This window comes from Lethenteron reissneri, chromosome 24, assembly GCF_015708825.2.
Source record: "Lethenteron reissneri isolate LAM-NWPU_2019-01 chromosome 24, ASM1570882v1, whole genome shotgun sequence".
NCBI classification, from domain to species: domain Eukaryota; kingdom Metazoa; phylum Chordata; class Hyperoartia; order Petromyzontiformes; family Petromyzontidae; genus Lethenteron; species Lethenteron reissneri.
The window spans coordinates 20,329,638-20,352,482 of record NC_083802.1 but is presented as its reverse complement, the minus strand read 5'-3'; the positions used below and the strand labels follow the sequence as shown (position 1 = coordinate 20,352,482).

The window sequence follows — 22,845 nt, the reverse complement described above, 5'->3', positions numbered from 1 at the left end:
GAGTGCCGCCCTGCCAACCTTAATAGGTGCTCGCCATCAGAATGTATTCGACTATCTCTGGCTTAACTGGGGGGAGGGGGGGATGGTGCTTTATACAGCGGCGATGCAAAAATAGCCCTCGCTCCCAGCATTCCTCCGTCACTGCTCAAAGCTCCCTCTTCCTCGTGGCACTGTCGGCTTGCTGCTCCCCACACCGGCTGCTTGCGCGCCGCTGCTGCTCCCCAGGTTCTGGGGTTGTGCCGCCTTGAGACGTCGTTCCGTGTGCTCGAGAGCTTCGTCAAGAGCGAGATTCAATTCCTGAATTAAACTTCAGTTCCTGCAGAAGCTCCACACGCAAAAAAATCGTCCGATGTCATGCCAGACGCACAATACAACCCCAAAAACACGAGGTATGCGTACCACGCACACAGTACATGCACGGCACAGATGTGTACACACGGTATCAGCACAAGAAATGAACACTGCCTCATTGGTCATTTGAGTAAAAAGTCATTTATAAGTCTACGAGCCTGGGTAGGTCTATAAATCTCAGTCTTGTGAGAAAGCAATGCAACCATATCTGAAGACGCTGTAGAAGAACAGTGGGCGTATTTATTTATACAGAGGCAGTCGGTCATAGGCAGGGGAAATGGGGAAAGTGTTGAGAGTAAATGGGTTTACACATGTCAGTTATACAAGTCCTGTGCTTAATTAACCCTGGGTGTCCACGAGAGAAATCTCTGGTCTCTGTGACCTCTCTCCTGTATGGTCTGGATACGGGAGGCCATGAACGAGCCCCAATCCACGGACCCCCGAATCGGCTGGAACAGGGGACACGGGTGACTTCCGCTTCCGACAGAAGCAAGGTTTTGGTCAACTCGGAGACCCGGGCGCTCCCCATCACCACCACTCCCAGCGACTCGGAGAGACGAGGCCTCATCCTGGAGTCAAAACCCAAACCCTGCTCGTTGGGGGCTGGGGCAGGGGCCGGCGTCCTGGGGATGAGACCGCCTGACAAACTTAAATCACAGCCATCTCCCATCCTCCTGCTGCTGCCAATCCAGGAACTTTTGTTTCTCCTGCTGCTGATTTTCCTGCTTTAGGTGCAGCGGTGACTTGCTGCTCCTTGTGCAGCGCGGAGACGCTCCACCTCCCACACGGGGCCCCACCTCCACGTAGCTCAGGGCGCCACGCACCGCCCCGCTCGTCACGAGCGCGGCGCCGTCGGTGCTGGGGATCATGCCGCCGCACCCAGAGCCAGGGACGTCACTGGACTCCAGAACCTTGATCCAATGTCATTGGGTCAGGACCTTGGATTCTAATTCACTACTGAACTGGGTCACTGGACCCCAGACTCCTGTGACCTGGGTAACTGCGCAAGGTCACCTGATCCCCAGGGCAAGGGGCGAGTGGGGCTTCATTAACACAAAACCGTTTAAAAAGCCAGACGCCTATAAATAACACCGTGTACAGTCATCTAGATGAGTTTGTAAAACACGTGGAGGTTAAACTCAAAAGCACAGCGGCACGCCCCGTGTAGTGTTGATCGCTCGGCGGGGACGAGGGGCGCTTCGCGGGACCCAAGCTACGGGAAGGCGGAGGCTGAGCACCACGGGAGGGGCGAGTGTGGGGCGAGTGTGGGGCACGGGAGGGGCGAGTGTGGGGCACGGGAGGGGCGAGTGTGGGGCACGTGAGGGGCGAGTGTGGGGCGAGTGTGGGGCACGGGAGGGGCGAGTGTGGGGTAAGTGTGGGGCACGAGAGGGGCGAGTGGGGCGAGTGTGGGGCACGGGAGGGGCGAGTGTGGGGCACGGGAGGGGCGAGTGTGGGGCACGGGAGGGGCCACCGGGATCCCTGTGGTGAAGACCTCCTGGCAGAAAAGTGCCATTGCTCCTTACCCAACAAGAACCTACTTTGCAATCGTCACTTCTCAAAAAGCACCATCCCAATCTCCCCCCCCCCCCCATGGCAGCTCCCGCAGCCTCCCCGCCGGTGTCCGCTCCATGGTGGGTGCACACGCCCCCCCGTGTCTCGATTCCCCCACCCCGGGCTCCCTGCTCGGCCCGTAGCGGCGCCAGGGATGCCGGCGCCGGCGCCGCGACTCCCACGGCGTTTAAAGTGAATGTGCTGCTGCGCCGCAGCCCCTTCTGGAACCAGAGCCTGGGACCGGGTATCCAACCCGGCCGGCTTCGACTGCGAGGCGCTCGAGTTGCGAGTCGTGCAGACGAGGCCTCACAGTGAGGGACCCGGGTTTGACCCCGGGTCCCTGGTGCATCATAGGGGAGTAGGATACAAGTCTCCCCCAGCCAATAAATAAACACAATACTGATTTTTTTTGCATAAAAATCATAAAATGCTCAATTAAATAAACAAAGACGGAGTACAAATGTTGAACGAGGGCAGCGCCACTGGGTCCCGTTGCCGAGAGCCCCAACGTGTTAATTAGACGGTCTCGTTCAACCAACTCGGGTCGTGAAGAGCTTCGACTCCCTCGTGGTACGGCACGGGCGGTGCCGGCGGCTCATGCGGGGCCGCTCCCCCCCCCCCCCCGTGGCCCGCCGGGTGCCGTGCACCCCGCCGGCCGAGGCCCCGGCAGCTCCCGGCTCGCGCAGGCCGCACGGCGACCGGAGCCCTCTCCTCCCCCTCCCCCCACGGGCGCGGCCACGTTGGTGCGCCGGGCCCCGGGGCGGGCGACGCTCAGCTCTCCCACTCGCCGCTCGTCATGTTTTCCTCTTCCTCCTCCTCCTCGTCCGAGTCGGGCGACGCCTCCTTGATCCTCATCATCGCCTGGCGGATGCTCCGCGTGAGGGGGTCTGCGTCGGGGTAGGTGCGGGGCCCGTCGACGTCCGTGCCACCGGGCACCACCTTCTTGAGCTTCACGCCGCGGCGGATCTGCGCCATGAGGCTGTCCTCGTCGCCCTCGTCGCTCTCGCAGGGCGCTGCCTGCCGCTCCGCCACCTTGCGCAGGTGGAAGCCGCCGCGTTTCAGCGACGCCAGCACCTCGTCCATGGGAGAGCCTGGGGGGTGGGGCACGGGGAAGTGCGGTGGTGCGGGAGGGGAATGGGGTGGTCATGCGTAGGTTGGCATGCACGCGGAGACACGGGCACACAGCTAAAACATACATTGGCACTCACAAATGCACAAACACAAACTAAAGACAAAGATTCCCAATATAGCCTTGAACAGACTGTTGGGGCAAGTGCTGAAGGCCGGCACGGCACACGAGGGTGTGGGTGGCCAGCACCATGCCTGTCCGTCGATGTCTCCCCAGTGGTGAAGTTTACACATTTCACCAGGTACTCCTTTGAGACTGAATCGACCTCGGGGAGGCCCAGGACTGGTGCAGATAATCGTCACTGGTCTTAAACTAATCGTCGGCCATGAGCGGAAATCGAACTTGGGTTGCCGGATTCGTAGCACAGCGCGCGAACCGCTACACCACCGGGCGCAGAGACACGTATGTCAATGAGCACCTATGAAGGCCAACATGCACGAACACACGAACACATGCGTGTGCAGGCACGTGTAACGTGTAGCTCGCGTCGATGCAGACCGCACAGCGCTGACCGTGAGTCGCGGCCACGTGTCCAGACGACACGCGGAACGCGACGCAGAGCAACACAACGCAGACACCGTGGGCAGCACGGACACAAAACCGCGCCAGACACGGCCGTGCGCAAACGTGGTGCCAGATACAGTGACTTACAACATCAAGTACAGTGTGCCAAGTACAGTGTGCCAAGAACAGAACTCGGCCGAGATTTCAAAGCCGGGCTCGTTTGCTGCACTCCCCCAGCTCCCTCTGGGAAAACTAAAAATAAAGTAACCACTCAGCAAAACCGTGAGCATGGACCCTCCTCCCACAGACATGTGAATACGCACACAAATATACGTACACGTAACAACACTCCCACTCGCCCCGACAATGCACACCCCCTTAGGTATTTACACAAGCCCCACACCCAAGACAAAGATCTCCTGTGCAGCATTGGCCAGACTACAGTTTCCCCAGTGTCGCCTCTCAACCGGCAAACCAACACATTACACACACACACCACCACTACGCGCCCCGTACACACACATGCGCGCACACACACACACACCACCACTACGCGCCCCGTACACACACACACGCCGCACACACACACCACCACTACGCGCCTCGTACACACACACGCCGTGCACATACACACCACCACTACGCGCCCCGTATACACACACGCCGCACACACACACACCACCACTACGCGCCTCGTACACACACACACACACGCCGCGCACACACACAACACCACTACACGCCTCGTACACACACACACGCCGTGCACACACACACCACCACTACGCGCCCCGTATACACACACGCCGCGCACACACACACCACCACTACGCGCCTCGTACACACACACATGCCGCGCGCACACACACCACCACTACGCGCCTCGTACACACACGCCGCGCACACACACACCACCACTACATGCCCCGTACACACACACCACCACTACGCGCCCCGTACACACACACACGCCGCGCACACACACACCACCACTACGCGCCCCGTACACACACACACACCACCACTACGCGCCCCGAACACACACACACGCCGCACACACACCACCACTACACGCCTGTACACACACACACGCCGCACACACACACACCACCACTACGCGCCCGGTACACACACACGCCGCACACACACACAAACCACCGCTACACACCCCGTTGACACACACCACGCCCCCCTCGCGTGCCCCTACCCCTGCGCTCCGCTGTGGGGGCCGCATTGCCGTCCCCGCCGTTGCTGCTGCGTGCCGCGCTGCGCAGGCGGCTTCGCGCGTCGCGCAGCAGCCCCGTGTCGAGCAGCAGCGTGGCGACCGGCGCCGCCGCCGCCTCCTTCCGGGCCACGCGCTCGGCGCGCTCGGCGCGCCCGCTCGTCCCGGCGGCGCCCGGCGTATCCGGCGATGGCAGCGGGGGAGGGGCGGGGGGCACGGCGGGGGGGGCGGCGGCGGCGGGGGAGGGGGGGGCGGCGGAGGGGGAGGGCCGGGAGGCGGCGGCGGCGGCGCCGTGAGCGGCCGTGGAGGAGACTCGTCCCGCAGAGGAGACTCGTCCCGCGGTGCGCTTCCGGCTTCGTCCGCCCCCGCACCGCCTCCCGCGGGCGGCCCCGCGCAGAAGATGTGAACGGGGATGTCGCGGGGGGCGCGTGGGGCCCGGGCCCCCCGCTCGGGCTTGCGTGCCGGCGCCTGCCACGGTTTGGGGGTCTCGGTGTGGAGCAGCGGCTGCGGCCGCGACGATGGCGACGAGGAGGATGAGGAGACGGAGCAGAGCGACAGGAGCGACGGGAAGCGGCTGCTCACGGCGCTGATGGTGCCGCCGCCGCCGCGCCGTGTGCTCGGGGGTTGGTAGCGTGGAGGTCGCAGCACCATCTGCTGTGGGTGTTTCTGTTTGCCCGTCCACACACGCGCACCGATCAACCACGCAACCACGTGCGTGTGTACGAAACGGCTGGTACGGTGGTCAGCATGGGTGGCGCATCTGCCAGCTATCTCGGCCCCGTGACTTGCCAGCCTTCCACACTTCACATGGTCTCACGGTAAGCCTAGCCGTCACTTGCCACTAAGTGTGGGTGATGTCACTGCAGTGCTTGTGCCGGGCTAGGTGCACTTTGAGGTCACGTGAACTGTCCAACGCTCGGTGGCAGGAGGCCATGGGGCAGACCACCATGTTACAGGTTAACAGAGATGATCGATAGGTAGCAGCATCACCCCACGCTCCCCACAGTGCTAACACAACAGCCGCAGCCATAGCTGCCATAGCTGCCATGGCTGTTGTGGTTGTCGTGCGATCGTAGCTGGGCCGTGCGTCTCCTGTGGTCGGAGCCGCATGGCGCCCGTGCGCGCCCGTACCTGGCGGTACGCCTGCAGCCGCTCCAGCGTCTTCTGCCGCTCGCTCTGCACTCGCTCGCTCTCCCTCCTCCTCCCCTCCCGATGCTGCTCCCGCTTCTGTTCGGCGCAAACACGGGGGGGGGGGGGGCGGTGGGGGGCAGAGGCTCAGGGTCAAGCACACACGGCGGTGGCAGCACAGGGGAGCAGCCGTGGCGTGGAGACGCACGACGCTCACCGCCGTCCCCACGCTCGCCGCCATTTCCACGCTCGCCGCCGTCACCTTGGCAGCGAGCGTGGCGCTGGGGCGAGCGTGCCGGTGCATCGTTCTCCATATTAGAAACGTGGGTGGGCATCACTCGGGGAGACGACCGCAGGAGGATCGGGCCTCGCCGCGGCGACGGCACCGCTCATCGGCGGGTGCACGGCGACACTCACCAGGTGCACGGCGTGGTGCTGCCGGTAGCGCTCGTCGCGCTGCTCCTGCTCCTGCTCCTTCTGCCTTTGCCGAGCGATGCACGTCTCCTGCGGGGGGAGGGGGGGGGCGGTCAGAGGCTTTAGTTTTATTTGGTTTGTTTAGCCAGGCAAGAGTGGTCTCGGTGACCGCAGTGACCAACGTCAAAACTTGGCACAACACTGAAGACAAATTACTTTTTAATCCGTTCACAGAAAAATTAAGCTTGAGAAACAACTACAATAATTTAGGGTGATTATTGCAAGAGGATTTAAAGAAACATCCCAATATGGGACCACAAAAGAAGTCAGCGAGGCTTAGGCAGGAGGCATCAAAGCTAACAAGGGACCATGGACGACGCTCTAGAAGAGTAACGGAGCGGCCGCCACGGAACGGAGCGCGTCCCAGACCACGTCCACCCTGGAGATGCAGCGACGAGATCGGTTCGCGAGGGGCTGCCGGATGGATCGTTGCACCGCGGGGGATCTTGAGAGGTGGCGGCGAGTTGGGGCAGGAGGCCTTCATCCAGCAGTGGATTGACCATGGCTGATGACGTCGAGGACCACCTATGGCTTTATGGGAGGAGACTACAGGGAGGGAGGGGGCAGGGGGTGGGGGGTTGCTTACCCGCTTGCTGCGCAGGTACGCGCGCTTAGAGGATATGCGCGCCCGCTTGCTCTGCAGCCGCAGCGCCTGTTGGCGGAGCCGCGCCGTCTCCGCCGCCCCCGCCGCCTGCTGGGCACGGAAGTGCACGGAGGCCTCCAGGTCCTCCAGGCTCTCGTACGCGTCGAAGTACGTCACCTCGTCCTCGCGCTCTGCGCCGCACGGACACGCGCGTCATTACCGCGGGCGCCAGAGCGCGCGCTGCGCGCGCGTGCCAACGCGATCGTGAGAGCGCGTGTCGAGAGGCGGTGGCGCGCGCGCTCCTCACCGCGGATCTGCCGCTTGAGCGAGTCGAGCGAGGTGGTGAGCAGCTGCTCCTCGCAGCGCAGGCTCTCCAGCTGCGCCGCGTACAGCTCCAGCTGCACGCCGTAGAAGTTGCGCTCCAGCGCGTCGAGCTGCTCCTGCGCGTCCTCGCCCGCCGTCATCTCCGACATCTACGCGCGCACGCGAGCGTCATCCGCGCACGCGACAACAGCCACCGTTCGCCTCTACGTGGTGGTGATGTCACCGTGGCGCTTGCCCCAGGCTAGGCGAACTTTGAGGCCAAATGAAGTGTGGAAGGCTCGATGCTGGCATAAGGTCATGGGACAGACCCAGGTGCCATGATCTCCGCCGCCCTCTGTTGTTGTTGGAGGGCGACTGCCTCCAACTGTCCAATCGCGTCCTTCACGGGCCTTATCGGAAAGTCCACTCAGCTACACAGCATTCTGGACCACATCAGTCCATCTCTCTAGCCTGTGCCACACCCATTTAGCCCCCTCCATCCAGCCAAACAAAAGCTGCTTGGGCATACGGTGGCTGGGCATGCGGGCTACATGACCCACCCAACGCAGCCTCGCCTGCCGGAACTCACCGATGATGACGATTGCGTTCAGAGCTTTCACAAACACAGATATAAACACGCATGCAAGCACGGACAAACGTAACACGTACATACAGAGACACAGCCACTACAAACACGCACACACCCTTACATACGGCACTAACTATGGCAGTGCCTGAGGCAAGGCGAGGGGCGAGGGCGAGGGCAGGGTGGCGAGCGGCCGCGCACCTCACGCTTGATGTCTTGCCGCTTGCGTGTGAGACACATCTCGCGTCCCCGCATCAGCTGCAGCGTCTCCTTGGCGACGAGGAAGCGCAGGCGCTCGAGGCGCTGCTGCACCGTGCCCCACGCCGCCTGCCCAAACTGCCGCTCGTCGGCCTCCATCTGACTCAGCAGGGCTGACAAAGACAAAGAGACCCCCTATAGACTCCACAGACTGCTAGAGAGCAGCACTTATGAAAGCCGGCAAAGCACACGAGGGGGTGAGTGGCCAGCACCTTGCCTGGCCGCCTTTGTCTCCCCAGTGCTGATCTTTATACACCATACTCGGTATTAATTTGAGGCCAAGTCAATCTAGGAGAGGCCCAGGACCCGTTTAGACATTTGTATTGACCACGAGTGGGAGCTGAACTCGGATCGCTGGGTTCATAGCACAGCGCGCTTACCGCTGCGCCACCACTCCCGGAGATGAAGCTCACCCCAATCTCCGTGACCCCCAACTTCATGGATCACCGCCAGGATCGATCGCCATACACCCACGGCACCCACGCTTGCGCACCGCAGCAATAATCGTGTCAACTCCCCCCTCACGCCCACGGTGGCTGCGCACCCTTGAGGGCCTTGACGGTGGTGTGGAAGTACTGCACGGTGATGTCCTGGATAGCGTGCACCGCGTGCTCCGCCTTCTGCGCCCAGTCCTGCTCCTCGCGCTGCAGCTCCTGCACACGCCGGGGGCCCAGCTCCTCCGAATCCAGCGTCTTCTGCAGGGCGGGCGGGGGGGGACACAGGGAGTGAGACGGGAGGTCAGGATTCCACAGGAGCAGATCGCCAGTGCTGCCCCGTGACCCCCTTCTGACTCGTCACCCCATGCTCCCCACTAACCTCACCATTTGTTGAACTGCCGCTCATCCCGAGTGAACCCTGCACCGCGTCGTTCTGCACTCTGACCGCGAGCCTCCCTCTTGCCCCAAACTGTTACCCGCTCGGCCAGAACCACCCTCCAAACCCACGCCGACCCCTGACCCGGCACCACCCCGACCCCACGCCACCCTCTAACTACACGCCACCTCCCGACCCCTTGCCGCCTGACCCCTAAACGCTCCCTCACCCCAAACTACCCCCGTGACCCCGTGACCCGCGTGGCCCCAGCCCCGAGCCCGCGTGGCCCCCGCCTCCTGACCCGGATGAGCTGGCGCTGCAGCATGGCGAGCTCGCGCATGTCGCGGAAGGGCTGCAGCAGGTACTGGTGCAGCTCGGCGGCGGCGGTGACCAGCTGCTCGTACGCGTCGTCCTCCGCCGCGTACACGCACAGCATGTCCACCAGGCGCTCCGTGCGCTTGTGCTGCTCAAACGTCTGTGCACACACGCACACACACATATATTATGAAAGATTTCCCATATAGCCTGAACAGAATGTTGGGGAAAGTGCTGTTAGGCAAGCACCTATGAAGGCCAGCAGGGCACATGACTGAGTGCTGCGGCCAACACCACGTTCAGCCACCTCTGTCGATGTTTTACACATGGCACTAGATACTCACTTAAGGCTGTGTCGACCAGGATCAGTTCAGATATTCGACACTGATGTTGGTCAGGAGTGGGAATCGAACTCAAGACCGCTCCTCAAACACCTGTACAATCAGGCATCTTGTTGTTCAGTAACCCAATCACACCTCACGTTATCGGTAACAGAACCAACCCTTTGGCCTGACCTCTCTAAAAGGTCGGCATACAAACACTCGGCGGGGGGGCGGGGGAAGGGGCACGACATAGCCAATGAGTGTGAAATGCTCAGCGGCGATCTGTTTTGGCCTGCCGTGCCTCTGCACACAGCAGCACCTTCATGAAATAGGCTGTGGGTTTTCTCTGGGGGAATCGCCGCTGGTGGGTAAACATCGTGCCAACCCTTTGTGACTTAACCTGAAAGTTCGGAAGGAGATGGCACTCAGCCTTCCGCAGAGGGTGGGTGGGGGGCGCTCCGCCCTTTCCAGCCCCCTCCAACGCTGCGGGGCTGGACACGATCACACCTCGTGTCATCGGCGGGTGACACGATTGCGCCTCGTGTCTCCCATCGCTTACGCAATCAATGACGCAATGGTGCTGGCGGAGCCAACGTGTGACCCCGACAAGTCCACGCCAACGCCGCGTGGGCACGGGTGGCAGGGCGGCCCGTGACACCGACCAGAAGCCTTGCGCCCAACCTCTCGTCCGACCCCACACAGGACCCCCCCGGCGGTTTCGATCCGACCAGAAGACACAGAACCATGCTCATTCACCGCACGAAGACCTCACGCGAGCACCGCGCAAACGAAAGAGAACGACGCAGGCCGTGGACCTTGCCCTCAACCACCGCCCCGTGCCGTCGCTTGGCAGAGGAATGGAGGAGTCGCTCATCACGGCCTCCACAAATACTGGCAATCAGCTAAATAACCTGGACCTGGATATCGAGACCGCCTTGTGGACCTTTTGCATGGCCGTACGCAAGAAGATCCTTAACGTCGCAACACGGCAAGGAGCGAGCTGGGGTCGGTCTGGCTCCCCGAGCGAGAGGGGCGGAGTATTTTTCTAGAGCGACGGGAAGAACGCCACAGTCAGCGAGACGACTTTACGGGAGGAGGAACGTCCCACTTCACCAACTTGCAATGACCAACGTGGTGAAGTATGGTAAAACAACCCCCATGACTGAAAAGACATGGGAGGGGGGAAGCCTCCATCCAACAATGGATTGACAGAGAGTTGTATTTTTTACATTACTATTTATATCACCGTGGGTAGGAATTCTTAGAAGACAATTCATCGAGAGCGGCAGGCACTGTAGGCAGAGGCAAGAAGTCTCGAGCCTGGACTTGAGCTGGGGGAGGGGGGCAGGAAGGGGGCTGGGGGAGGGGGGCAGGGAGAGGGCTCAGCCTTGCAGGCGGCCAGAGGAAGGAATTCCAAACGGAGGGAGCAGCAGCAGCAGGAGAGAAACAGCCACCTCCCTAATCATAACACCAGCCCTAGCACCGACAATAACACTCGCCGCCCCACGCTCCCACATCACAACTCCACCACTGACTCTACCCTCAACATTACCAGCTCTCACCCCAACACGAGCCTGTAAACCCAGCACTAGCCCTGACCTTAACAACAACTGTAACCATTCACACTGACCCTAACCTTACTGCTGATCCAAATACCGTGGCACGGTTGGCTACGTACGGTGCGAAAGAAGTTCAGACACTAACACTATCCCTGTCACTAACCTTACCGCTGACATTCATCGTAACCCCAACCTTAATACTGACACTAGCCCTCACACTACCCGTGACACGAGTCCGAACAATAACCCTGACGATAACACTGTCACCCATCCTGCCCTCACTTTAGCCCCGACCCTGACACCAACCACATCACGAGCCCTAACCAAGCAACATCTCTCCCCATCTCAGCGGATTAGGGGTTGCAGGTCAGGCCACAACCCTAACATGATCCCAGATCCCAGCGCGACCATCCTCAGCGTTGGCGTTTGGCAGGTGTGCAGTGACGGTATCCAGAGCGCACCGTGGGCAGTGTGCTTACCATGTATAGGTTACAGTGTAAACACACGCACACTACACACAGGATACGGGCATAAACAGTGGTGGAGAAAGACACAAACCGACCCACCACCACGTCACACTGACATACGAACCCAAGACACGTTAAGGCAGCTTGTGTGTGTGTGCATGCACGCGTGTGCACACGTGTACACGTATGCGTGTACACAAACATGAGCATGGTACAGTGGCTTCTGCACTGTTTCAAATCTGGTGATCCGAGTTCGATCCCTGGCTCGAGCGAAGTTCAGTGGCAAGTGGTATTTGAATCAGCCACGGGCCTTCCCTACGTTGACTCAGTCCTAAAGTAATTGCGCACCCGGTCAAGTGTCTACACACCAGCAATGGAGAGGCAATGGAGGATCGGCATGACGCTGGTCACACCAGCCCCTCGTGAGAGGTGCCAGCCTTCGCAGGTGCTCGCCCACCACCCGGGGGATCGTGAATGTGGCTGCCAGTACAGAGACAACAAAAACACTTGCACTCGGTGCATTTTGCGAAGGGGTATTGGGCAGAGTCCGTGGCAATCGTGCACGTGAGCTCACGACGACATCCTCCTGTGAGCGGCGTCACAGAATCGCTCACGTGCCACAGGGGCCCTGGGGGGTGGAGATCACGTCCCCGTGAGCCACCACCGCCCGCATGTGAAGCTGGGTTACCACTGTGAACTCTGGACTCAGTGCATCAATGTGTGTGTCGCTGTCATTGTGTGTCTCAGTGTAGCATGGTGGATGTGTATCGCTGTTATAGTTTGTCGCTAACCACTACACGACCACTCCCCACTCCACCGGAACACACACGCCAGCAGTGAGTCGAACAAGATGCCCCGGGACAGCCGTCAACAGCCAAATAACAACAACCGCCATTCGCAACTAAGTGGCGGTGACGTCACCAATGCGCTTGTGCCAGGCTATGTGCACGTTAAACACACACCCACCAACTGCACACCCACTCAATAGCGCTGCTGTGATGTCATAAGTGTGGTTATTTAAACGCCCCACGCTTACGCAGGGCAGCAAAACAACATCATTACTGCCGGCGCTACAGCACGTGACTCCAGCAGCCGAAATTACGGGTTCAGTGCGATAAAGCTGCAGTAACACGACAGGTTAATTTGTTGTGTCCGTGCATGTATGGTCAGTACACGCGTGTAGGGCGGCTGTGTACACGTGCATGTGGATGGGAAAAGGTGGCGCAGTTGTTTGTGCGCTGCGTTAGGAAAACAATTTCTACCCAAAGCCAACACCAGTTTTATCTAAACGGGTCATGGGCCTCCCCTCGGTAGACTTAGCCTCAAATGAGTACCTGGTACAGACCCACGGGCGTGGGTCTGGCCACACCACCCCCTCGTGTACCGTGCCGACCTTCATAAGTGCTACTCGCTAACAGCACTTGCTCCAACAGTCTGTTGAGGCTATACGGGGGTCGTTGTCTTTGTGCGTGACACAGCGACACAGCGACACAGCTTCCGCGTGACTATGCTGCCGACGACGTCACGTGCTCAGGCGACAGGTGAGCCAGATTAGGGGAGGGGGGAGGGGGCTGGTTAGCCAGGTGGGGGCGACAGGCGAGCCAGATTAGGGGGGTGAGGAGCCCGGTGGGGGTGGGGGGTCATGCAGCTTCATCCAGGAAACCAGAACAATGAGTGCAGGTGACGAACACATGAATAATTACAGCGGACTGCTCACCACTACACACACTCACCACCACCCACTACACACACTCACCACCCACACTACACACACTCACCACCCCCCACGACACACACTCACCACCCCCAACTACACACACTCACCACCCACACTACACACACTCACCACCCCCCACTACACACACTCACCACCCCCCACTACACACACTCACCACCCCCCACGACACACACTCACCACCCCCAACTACACACACTCACCATGACACAGGGACCACAGAGGCCACCGTGCCAGACAAATGCCTTTATGTGCTTCCCCAACTTTATCCCAATCGCGCTATCAGGGTCACAAAACAAACAATAACTTCGGATCTCTCGCAAGGCAGGGCGACTAGACTATGAGAGAATGGCCTGCAGAAGCAGCTACTACAGAGCTGCTTCTGAAATCCCTTCACGTGAACTCTTGTCCTCATAGTTGAGGGCACTGCTTTAACCCCTGTACTGCCGCATAGACGGATGTTACCGCATCACACTCTCGCCAATCGTTTATATTCTGGGGACTGGAATTTAGCCAAATTTAGCGCAGAATAAAATTGTATTTGATGGTGTTTTGTGACCTAGCCGAGACCGGCCCCCTGCAAGCCGGGGGGTGTGAACTCAGGCTCTCGGCGGTGTGGGTTCGGCGCTCCGACCTTTGAGCCAGGCGGCCGCCTCTGCGCCACTGTCGATGGCAAGTCAGCGGCAGCAGCAGCAACCCAACGAGCCGCCCACCGCCACTTTCCACAACTAAAGCTAAATAGATAACTGCAAATAATCGGAAACACGCGGCGGGTCGCGCCGAGCTCCGCTTGGCCCAACTCCACACGCGGGAACGCTCCACGCTCGCCACGGCGGCGGCAGAGGAATCGCTGTCAGGATTGGAGACCATTTGAACACTGGAGAATTCAAAACGAAACTTAAAAGGGTGAAAAACCAGAAGTTTTAGTTCTCCCGAGACGCAGTGCGACACCAGATAGACCTGTGCCATCACCGCCTCTCACGGATTTCATCAACACCATCATTATCTTCTAGATTTGAAGCTTTCGTGACTGCAAGGATTCATATTCTTAGGTTTTTTCGCTGCCACCGTTGGCACTGCATACTCTCACCGATCACTATCATACCTGCCACTCCCACTCAATACGACCATCATCACGGCCACCATCAACACTAGCACACTCTCCATTGAGATCATCCAAAATTCCGAGTATACATTTTTGTTATACCATCAACAATCCTCCATCCACTGCTGGATGAATCAAGCTTGTGACCTGGGGAAGTCTGGTGTTGGTCTGGGCTTGCCCCATGTGGCCCTGCACCCCCATTATCCGGGTCACAGGGTAGACGCATCGCAGGCACAATTTCGCCTCCCAAGAAGCTCATTAGCAAGTGGACGACCTCACAGATCCACTGCCCAGACAGAGAGGGACCCTCGTCCACCTTGAAGTGCCACCACGCTTGGGTCCGGCACCCACTCTCCCTCCTCCTCACCCTCCTCCTCACCCTCCTCCCGTGTCGAGGCTTTAATTATTCATTCACCGTCTACCTGCCCTGGGGGCTAGGAGAGGGTGGTGGTGGTGGTGGGGGGGCTTGGCCCGGCTCGCACCTGCCACCCAACGGTGGACGAGAGTCCAGGTGGGACCCAGCTGTGGGAAGTGGGGGGGGCAGCCCCCCTCCCCTCCCCAGCCCCCCTCCCCAGCCCGCGTCACTCCACGCGGGACGCGGCGGCGGGACAATGGGCCCAGTGTGGCATGAGACGAGAGCTTTGTGCGCGACCATCTGCCACGGGGTCTTCTTCTTCTCCTCCTCCTGCTGCCAGGTGGGAGGCGGGGGGCTCCCTGCCTGGCGGGAGGAGAAGAAGACCCCCCTCGCCGTCTCCCTCACGGGATCCATATACCCGTCCCGGGACGCCAACCCCTGTACCCGTCCCGGGACCCCCGTCTCTCTCACTGTGTCCCCCTGTACCCGTCCCGGGACCCCCGTCTCTCTCACTGTACCCCCCTGTACCCGTCCCGGGACCCCGTCTCTCTCACTGTGTCCCCCTGTTGTTCTAATCACAAAAGGCCTTGCCGGTGACAAAGGGAACCAGGTCTCGGCGGGGGCGAGTGGCCGTGAAGGGGCCCACCTTAGAGCGCGCCACTGACCCCCTCGGCCAGCTGCCAGGGGCGCTGACAACAGACGCTGTCCCCGTGAACATAAATCCCCTCTGACCCTCACGCCAAGAGGTCACGACCCTCATCCAAACCATGGCAACAGTTCAGCAGACCACGAGACCCGACTAGGAATACCACGTGGCTCGGGACCACTGTCAATAAGGGGGCAAACACTGAGCCCATGGCCCCCCTCTTGATGGCCTCACAAACCACCAAACCCTGAACCCGTGACCCCGATCTTGAGATCCGAATATCCTGTGACCTTGACCTCGTGACCCTAGTTCTTGAAGTCCGAATACCCCGAAACCCTGATCTCGAGACGCCAGCAGCCCGAGACCGCGTGACTTCACGACACTTGACACGAGGCAAGACCACAAGACCACGACCCCACGGGACCCCACGGGACCCCCGCAACCCCCCGTCTCTCTTACCGCCCTGAGCGCGGCCTTGGCCCGCGTGAGGGCCGCCTCGTGGCCCGCGCGCCGCAGGTCGCTGAGGCTCTCGTAGTATCGCTCCAGCTCGTCGTCCTGCCCGAACATGAGCTCCCGCAGCACGGTCCAGCCGCACGCGTCCAGAGCCGCCGCCAGGTAGAGCTGCAGCGCCGAGCAGAGCGCCTCCCGCTCGGGGTCGCGCAGCCGCCCGGCGTGGGCCGGGAACAGCAGCGCCCACACCCCCGAGGGCGACTCGGGGAAGGCCGGGACCCAGGCCTCGAGCGCGGGACTCAGCGCGCTCAGCTGCACGTGGAGGCCGCGCAGCTCCTCGCACGAGAAGAGGCCGGCCCAGCTCGTGTCTCCCACCTCCTCCACCACCTCCACCACCACCTCCACCTGCTGCTGCTGCCCAGGGCCACCCCGCGCCGCCCTCAGGGCCCGCTCCCGCTGGGCCGTGCGGTCGTGGCAGCTGATGGCCGCCTTCTGCTCCACGTCGTTCCACGCCACCATGAAGGCCACGCGGCGCCGCGCCTCCTCCTTGAAGGCGTCGGCGCGGATGGCCACCCACCCCTCCAGGCTGTCCGCGCGCTCCTCCGCCTCGCACATGGCGGTCGCCACGGCTGCCGCAACCTCCTCCCCCTCGAGCACAACCACGACCGCGGTGACCACCACCACCACCACCACGGCGGCAGCCCCGTCGGGCCGGTGCGTGACCACTCTTCTTTGTTGTTGTTGTTGTTGATGATGATGCGGTGGTGGTGGTTGGTGCCTTCGCTGTCGACGTGGTGCCTGGCTCTGTTGTCGCTCTAGTCGCTCTAGTCGCTGGTGGTGTGGCGATGTTGATGTTTTTGTTGTTGATGTCGTTTGTCAAGTCGTGCAGTCGCTCTTGCCGCCGCTGCCGTCGCTCACGGAGTTGTTGTCTTTGTTGTCGTGGATGTTCGCCTTGTTGACCACGCAGTTGTTGTCGTTTATGCTGTTGTAGTTACTGTTGTTGTTGTTGTTGTTCTCGCTGTTGTTGTCGCTATCGGAGCGTGCGGCCCAAAGCCGCGGGCGCCGCTGCCATTTCCTCCTGACGTCTCAAGCCCCGCCCCTCACTCCCTAGCCCCGCCCCTTACTCCCTAGCCCCGCCCCTCACTCCCCATAGCCCCGCCCCTCACTCCCCATAGCCCCGCCCCTCACTCCCCATAGCCCCGCCCCCTCATTCCCCATAGCCCCGCCCCTCACTCCCTAGCCCCACCCCTCACTCTCCATAGCCCCGCCTCTCTAACATAGCCCCGCCCCTCACTCCCCATAGCCCCGCCCCTCACTCCCCATAGCCCCGCCCCCCTCACCCCATAGCTCCGCCCCCTCACCCCATAGTCCCGCCCCTCACTCCCCCTAGCCCCACCCCTCACTCCCCATAGCCCCGCCCCTCACTCCCCATAGCCCCGCCCCTCACTCCCCATAGCCCCGCCTCTCTAACATAGCCCCGCCCATTTACAGCCGTGACCCAGCCTCTTCACCAATAGCCCCGCCTTCGTTTGTAGACCCCGCCCAACTGACGACGAAGCCCCGGCACGTGCCCCGCCCCCCTCTGTGCCATTGGCTGGAGAGCGCGCGAGTGTTGATGTCGAGCTCCTCGCGAATGGTCGGAATCCACCCACGTGCGTCATTGTCCCCGACTCCGCCTATTGTTTACGCTGTGACGTCACCTCCCCGAGCCGCTGTTGCCACGTGACTCGCGGGAGGCTGACGGCGAGCTCCTCACCCAAGATGGCGCCCCCCATCCTCCACCTGGTGACGTCACGCGCGGCCCTTGACGAGGCTGTCCACGCGCGCCGGTGACAGGTCCCGTGGCGGTCCCCGCGAAGTCTGTGGTCACCCAGGAGCCTGTCGCCTGGCTGGGCCACTACACATGCTTATTGTGGACTTGATTATTTAGCACGCGCAAGTTAGACAAAGCTTTTGTCTATTCTATTGTTTTTGTAGCCGCACGGTGACGGCCGAACAGGCGGCGGCGAGGACACCCAAACAGGACCCCGGAGTCCGCGCACTGTACGACTTCCTGTGCAGCTGGCGGTGAGTACAGTGCGGATCATAACACAGCAAACATTGAACAGCAACACAACAAACATTGAACAGCAACACAACAAACATTGAACAGGCAACACAACAAACATTGAACAGCAACACAACAAACATTGAACAGGCAACACAACAAACATTGAACAGCAACACAACAAACATTGAACAGCAACACAACAAACATTGAACAGGCAACACAACAAACATTGAACAGCAACACAACAAACATTGAACAGGCAACACAACAAACATTGAACAGCAACACAGCAAACATTGAACAGCAACACAACAAACATTGAACAGGCAACACAACAAACATTGAACAGCAACACAACAAACATTGAACAGGCAACACAACACACATTGAACAGGCAACACAACAAACATTGAACAGCAACACAGCAAACATTGAACAGGCAACACAACAAACATTGAACAGGCAACACAACAAACATTGAACAGGCAACACAGCAAACATTGAACAGGCAACACAACAAACATTGAACAGGCAACACAGCAAACATTGAACACGCAACACAACAAACATTGAACAGGCAACACAACAAACATTGAACAGGCAACACAGCAAACATTGAACACGCAACACAACAAACATTGAACAGGCAACACAGCAAACATTGAACACGCAACACAACAAACATTGAACAGGCAACACAGCAAACATTGAACAGCAACACAACAAACATTGAACAGGCAACACAACAAACATTGAACACGCAACACAACAAACATTGAACAGGCAACACAACAAACATTGAACAGCAACACAACAAACATTGAACAGGCAACACAACAAACATTGAACAGCAACACAGCAAACATTGAACAGGCAACACAACAAACATTGAACAGGCAACACAACAAACATTGAACAGGCAACACAGCAAACATTGAACAGGCAACACAACAAACATTGAACAGGCAACACAGCAAACATTGAACACGCAACACAACAAACATTGAACAGGCAACACAACAAACATTGAACAGGCAACACAGCAAACATTGAACAGGCAACACAGCAAACATTGAACACGCAACACAACAAACATTGAACAGGCAACACAGCAAACATTGAACACGCAACACAACAAACATTGAACAGGCAACACAGCAAACATTGAACACGCAACACAACAAACATTGAACAGGCAACACAGCAGTGTAACAACACGTTCACAGCAGCGCGGTGCAACACCACACGGACATCCCGGCGTACGAGCACGGCGAGAACAGGGCGGTGTAACCGCGTGCCCATGTAAGTAAGTGGAGGCGCAGCCCTGCAAGTGCACGAGGCGCAGCCCTGCAAGTGCACGAGGCGCAGCCCTGCAAGTGCACGAGGCGCAGCCCTGCAAGTGCTCGCGGCGCAGCCCTGCAAGTGCTCGCGGCTCACGCCACAGGCGGCGGAAGCGGCCTCCGTGATGTTTGTGGGGCGCTCCGCCACCGTGGGTGACACCGTGGGTGACAGCCACAGAGAGCCCCTGGCGTGAAGAGGGAAGTTTTGGCCTACTCTTCCACTCTGACCAGACAGATGGCTTTGCAGAGGGAATCATAAATATATACGATTAAAAATATGTAGCAATACAAGACACTATACATGAAAGGTTAAACAACAGCACGTCGTTTATAAATGTGCTAATAACAGCATACGCACAGTAATGGACGCAGCCTCGTGGCAATCTACCGCTGGATGAAGGCCTGCTGAAGGGCCTGGGGCCGGAGTCGCTCTTCGCTGGCCTGAGCCAGTGAGCTAACTGGTGCGCCACCGCTCCACCCCAACACAGAACGTACTAAGAAGTACCAACCTATGTTATATGAAGAGTATGAAACAAATGATGACAGTAACATACAGTAGCACACCAATAATAACGTGCTTACATTGTAACAAACAGCAATACCAAAGCAGAGCAACTTAAAACTCAAGTCGCAGTGACGACAGTGACATCTCGGTAGCAATGGGAGTGCACGCGTTAAGCATGCGTGCAATCACACAGCAACGTCCGTTTACAGCACATTGTGGTTATAAGCTACTCACCTTGAATTGCATTTCATGTTCTTGGTGGACGTGCTTGTGCGACAGGAATTATTACATATCTTTGAACCACAAAGCTCGGAGACGCTTCCCATGGTTGTACCGTTTAAATTTCCATCTGGTACAGTTAAAATGAGAGGCTGGTAGATTCCATGGTTGCGGTCAAGGGACGGCTGCCTTCTGATTAACCACGTTATGTATTCTGATAATTTGGTAATTGCTGTTCACTGACAAGGAGTTGATCAGCTGCTGAACCTGGGGCTTGCCGCTAAGAGTTGTCCGTCAAGGCCAGCCCCACCATCTCGTGACTTCCAGCCATCAAGGACTTGACACTGCACATGGCTTTAAAGTGCAACAAGCCTGGCACGATCGCTGTGGAGACCCCACAGTGGTAAACGGCGGCTGTGGTAGTTGTTTATACGGAATGTATGCGAGTGCGTAAATATATAATGGTGTGTACCCCAACCCCTTAAAATCTCACAGTGACCGCCATCTCGCATTGGAACTTGTGTCTACGGGACCCCTGGAGTCTGGGGACGGAGCAGAGGGGTCAGGGTGGGGGGCCAGGGCAGTGGGGGTCATGGAGGCGAGCGCCCCAGACTACGTGACGGCGCAGCTGCTGGGCATGGTCAACCAGGACGACATCAGCGCTGTGGTGCAAGCACAGCGCCACATGTGAGGCTGCTCCGCACACTCGTGGCGTTACCAACTCCTAACTCCAAACAGACACCGTCACTCACCAACGCAATCACAACCAGTACTCACGATGGCAACCTCCACTTACCACCACTGCCACAACCTTTAAATCCATGCAATAACCAATTGACCACCCACTGACGATGGCCATTGGACCGGCTGCCCTGGCAGTCCCACCCATCTCATCCCAGTTGCTCTGTCAATGAACCCCGCACCACTCTGCCTTCTGCCGCTTCTCCCCTCGTCTCCTCTGCCCCCTCCCCCCAGGTTGGACCGGTTTGAGAAAACGAACGAGATGCTGCTAAACTTTAACGAGCTGTCATCGTCGCGCCTCGCCTCCATGACAGAACGCTTCACCCAGCACACGCGCACGCTCGCCGACATGCGCCGCGACCTCGACACCGTCTTCCGTCGCATCCGGCAAGTACCCGGCGCACACGGGCACCCACACACGGGCACGCACACACGGGCACGCACACACACGCAGGCATAGAGTACACACAAACGAGTACGCATGCTCACAGAGGTGGTTTCGCATAGTGTGAACTAATATCTTTCTTTTCTTTATGGGATACAGTTTTGGCCCCCTCACACGTGTTGTTCTTGCCTGGGTCCGGTTTCCTCCCACGTGACGAAAATATCTTTATAGAGGACCACAGAGCTTGGACAATTGTTGGTAACACCGGCTCCCCGCCGTCTGGCTGCCTTCCCTCTTGTCTCTGGTGCCTCAGCAATTGTGAGACGCGATCTTGCGTGCATACGTAAGCGCATGCATACATACAAGCACACGAGCTCTAAAGACCTCTCGCTCGTACACGTACGCGACCGCGACCACAGGTACAAATGCAAATGAGTACGCGCACGCAGACACGTGAACGCATTGGAGCATGTGCGCTTCTCGCGTGCGCGTTGTCTTTGGAGGAGCGGTCTGCACTGCCCTTGTGGACCCCGTGACGCGGTCGGTGTCCCCACAGAACCCTGCGGCGCAAGCTGGAGAAGCAGTACCCCGAGTCGTTCAGCCGTGAGTGTCGCCCACCCCTGTGCCCCGTCACGTTTACGGATGGCAGTACGGTAAATGCTGGGATAGCAGCGATGCCCACGTCCCAGAGAATAAAAAAAAAACCTTCCTGTGGAAGATGGCAGCCTTCACGTGGCCCACTGTTTAGTGATAAATCACGACGCATGCCATCGACGCGGCGACCGAACATCGATCTCCCCGTCTCTAGAGCAACAACACGAGCGAAATTCTAGTTGTTGCTCAGCATCGATCAGCAATACGAAAGAAGACCGAACATTGCTCCCACACGTGTGTTCACTGCTGTGGTGTATAATGCCCTTTGCTGGAGTTCATGTTCATATGGCCGTTTGTAGGGCATGCAGACTTTAGTTTTGTACATTAATGCACATGCATGTTGATACTCTCACTTGTTTACATGCACTTGTTCACACACACACAAGTTCGTACATTTAGACAAGCACACGCGTGTTCTCTCTCACACACACACGTGCTCTTCTGGTGCCACCGTGTGTTCACCGCAGGCTGCCATGAGGCGGGGGCCGAGGAGGAGCGGGAGGGTCGCCGTGAGGCAGCGCGGGGCGCGGCGCCGTCAGCAGAGGGCGCGCGTCCCCCTCCTCCCGGACCCCCGTGAGCAGCGAGGGGAGTGGGGATCCAGGAGCCCTGGCTGCAGTGGTGACGACCGTGGAGCTTGACCGTTCACTGTGGGGTTTTTTTTTCCACTGGGTGCGTGATCTGCGGGTCGGGGTCCTTTTCTGCACTTTCATCGGACATTCACATGGCGTGTCCACACGCAAACACACCCAGACCTTCACATGAACACACGCAAGTCAACTGGCATCAGCCGGTTGCGAGTAACGCCCATGTGGATTTCACCGCCATATTGTCGAGTGGTGCTCGGAAAAGTCACCAACGGCATTGCACGACTCCACGATTGGACATTACACTCAGCAACCCCAACGCACCTTCGACACATCTGTGCATTGGGGCATGGGCAGTGTAGAATATTGCTGCCTGCTTGGCTTCGTGTCCCAGGTCTTTTGCTTAAGGAATTGTGCAATCAGTGGCTCTGGACTGGGTAAATAAAGACGTTTGATCGACCCCAACGCATGTGACATCGTTTCTCTGCAATTCACCTCAACCAGGGATGG

The 22,845-nt window shown here is 58.9% G+C and overlaps 2 protein-coding genes across 3 annotated transcripts; one reads left to right on the top strand and one right to left on the bottom strand.

The window, feature by feature from the left end:
* Positions 1 to 577: 577 nt before the first annotated feature.
* Positions 578 to 16,949, bottom strand: LOC133346793 (junction-mediating and -regulatory protein-like). Its single transcript, XM_061558674.1, is given in 11 exon segments — positions 578 to 2,993; positions 4,743 to 4,964; positions 4,967 to 5,423; positions 5,889 to 5,984; positions 6,303 to 6,389; positions 6,946 to 7,133; positions 7,250 to 7,415; positions 8,033 to 8,202; positions 8,634 to 8,784; positions 9,204 to 9,377; positions 15,867 to 16,949. Coding segments are annotated over 11 exon segments (2,637 nt in total). The 5' UTR covers positions 16,473 to 16,949; the 3' UTR covers positions 578 to 2,673.
* On the top strand, positions 16,437 to 22,795 carry LOC133346794 (kxDL motif-containing protein 1-like). 2 transcript variants are annotated; one of them, XM_061558675.1, is made up of 6 exons: positions 16,437 to 16,571; positions 17,835 to 17,924; positions 20,467 to 20,658; positions 20,947 to 21,099; positions 21,654 to 21,700; positions 22,219 to 22,795. In XM_061558675.1, the coding sequence occupies exons 1-6, from the start codon at positions 16,471 to 16,473 to the stop codon at positions 22,326 to 22,328; spliced, it is 693 nt and encodes a 230-aa protein (XP_061414659.1). In that variant the 5' UTR covers positions 16,437 to 16,470; the 3' UTR covers positions 22,329 to 22,795. The 2 variants fall into 2 exon arrangements, with proteins under 2 accessions (XP_061414659.1, XP_061414660.1); XM_061558676.1 differs by lacking the exons at positions 16,437 to 16,571; positions 17,835 to 17,924 and adding an exon at positions 17,951 to 19,209.
* Positions 22,796 to 22,845: the final 50 nt, after the last annotated feature.

Excerpts from the sequence above, each read along its gene's own strand:
- LOC133346794 (XM_061558675.1), top strand. The coding sequence starts at position 16,471 with ATGGCGGTCGCCACGGCTGCCGCAACCTCCTCCCCCTCGAGCACAACC. Across the intron at positions 16,572-17,834 it reads GCGGCAGCCCCGTCGGGCCG|CCGCACGGTGACGGCCGAAC; the intron begins GTGCGTGACCAC and ends TTGTTTTTGTAG. Across the intron at positions 17,925-20,466 it reads GACTTCCTGTGCAGCTGGCG|TGACCGCCATCTCGCATTGG; the intron begins GTGAGTACAGTG and ends AAAATCTCACAG.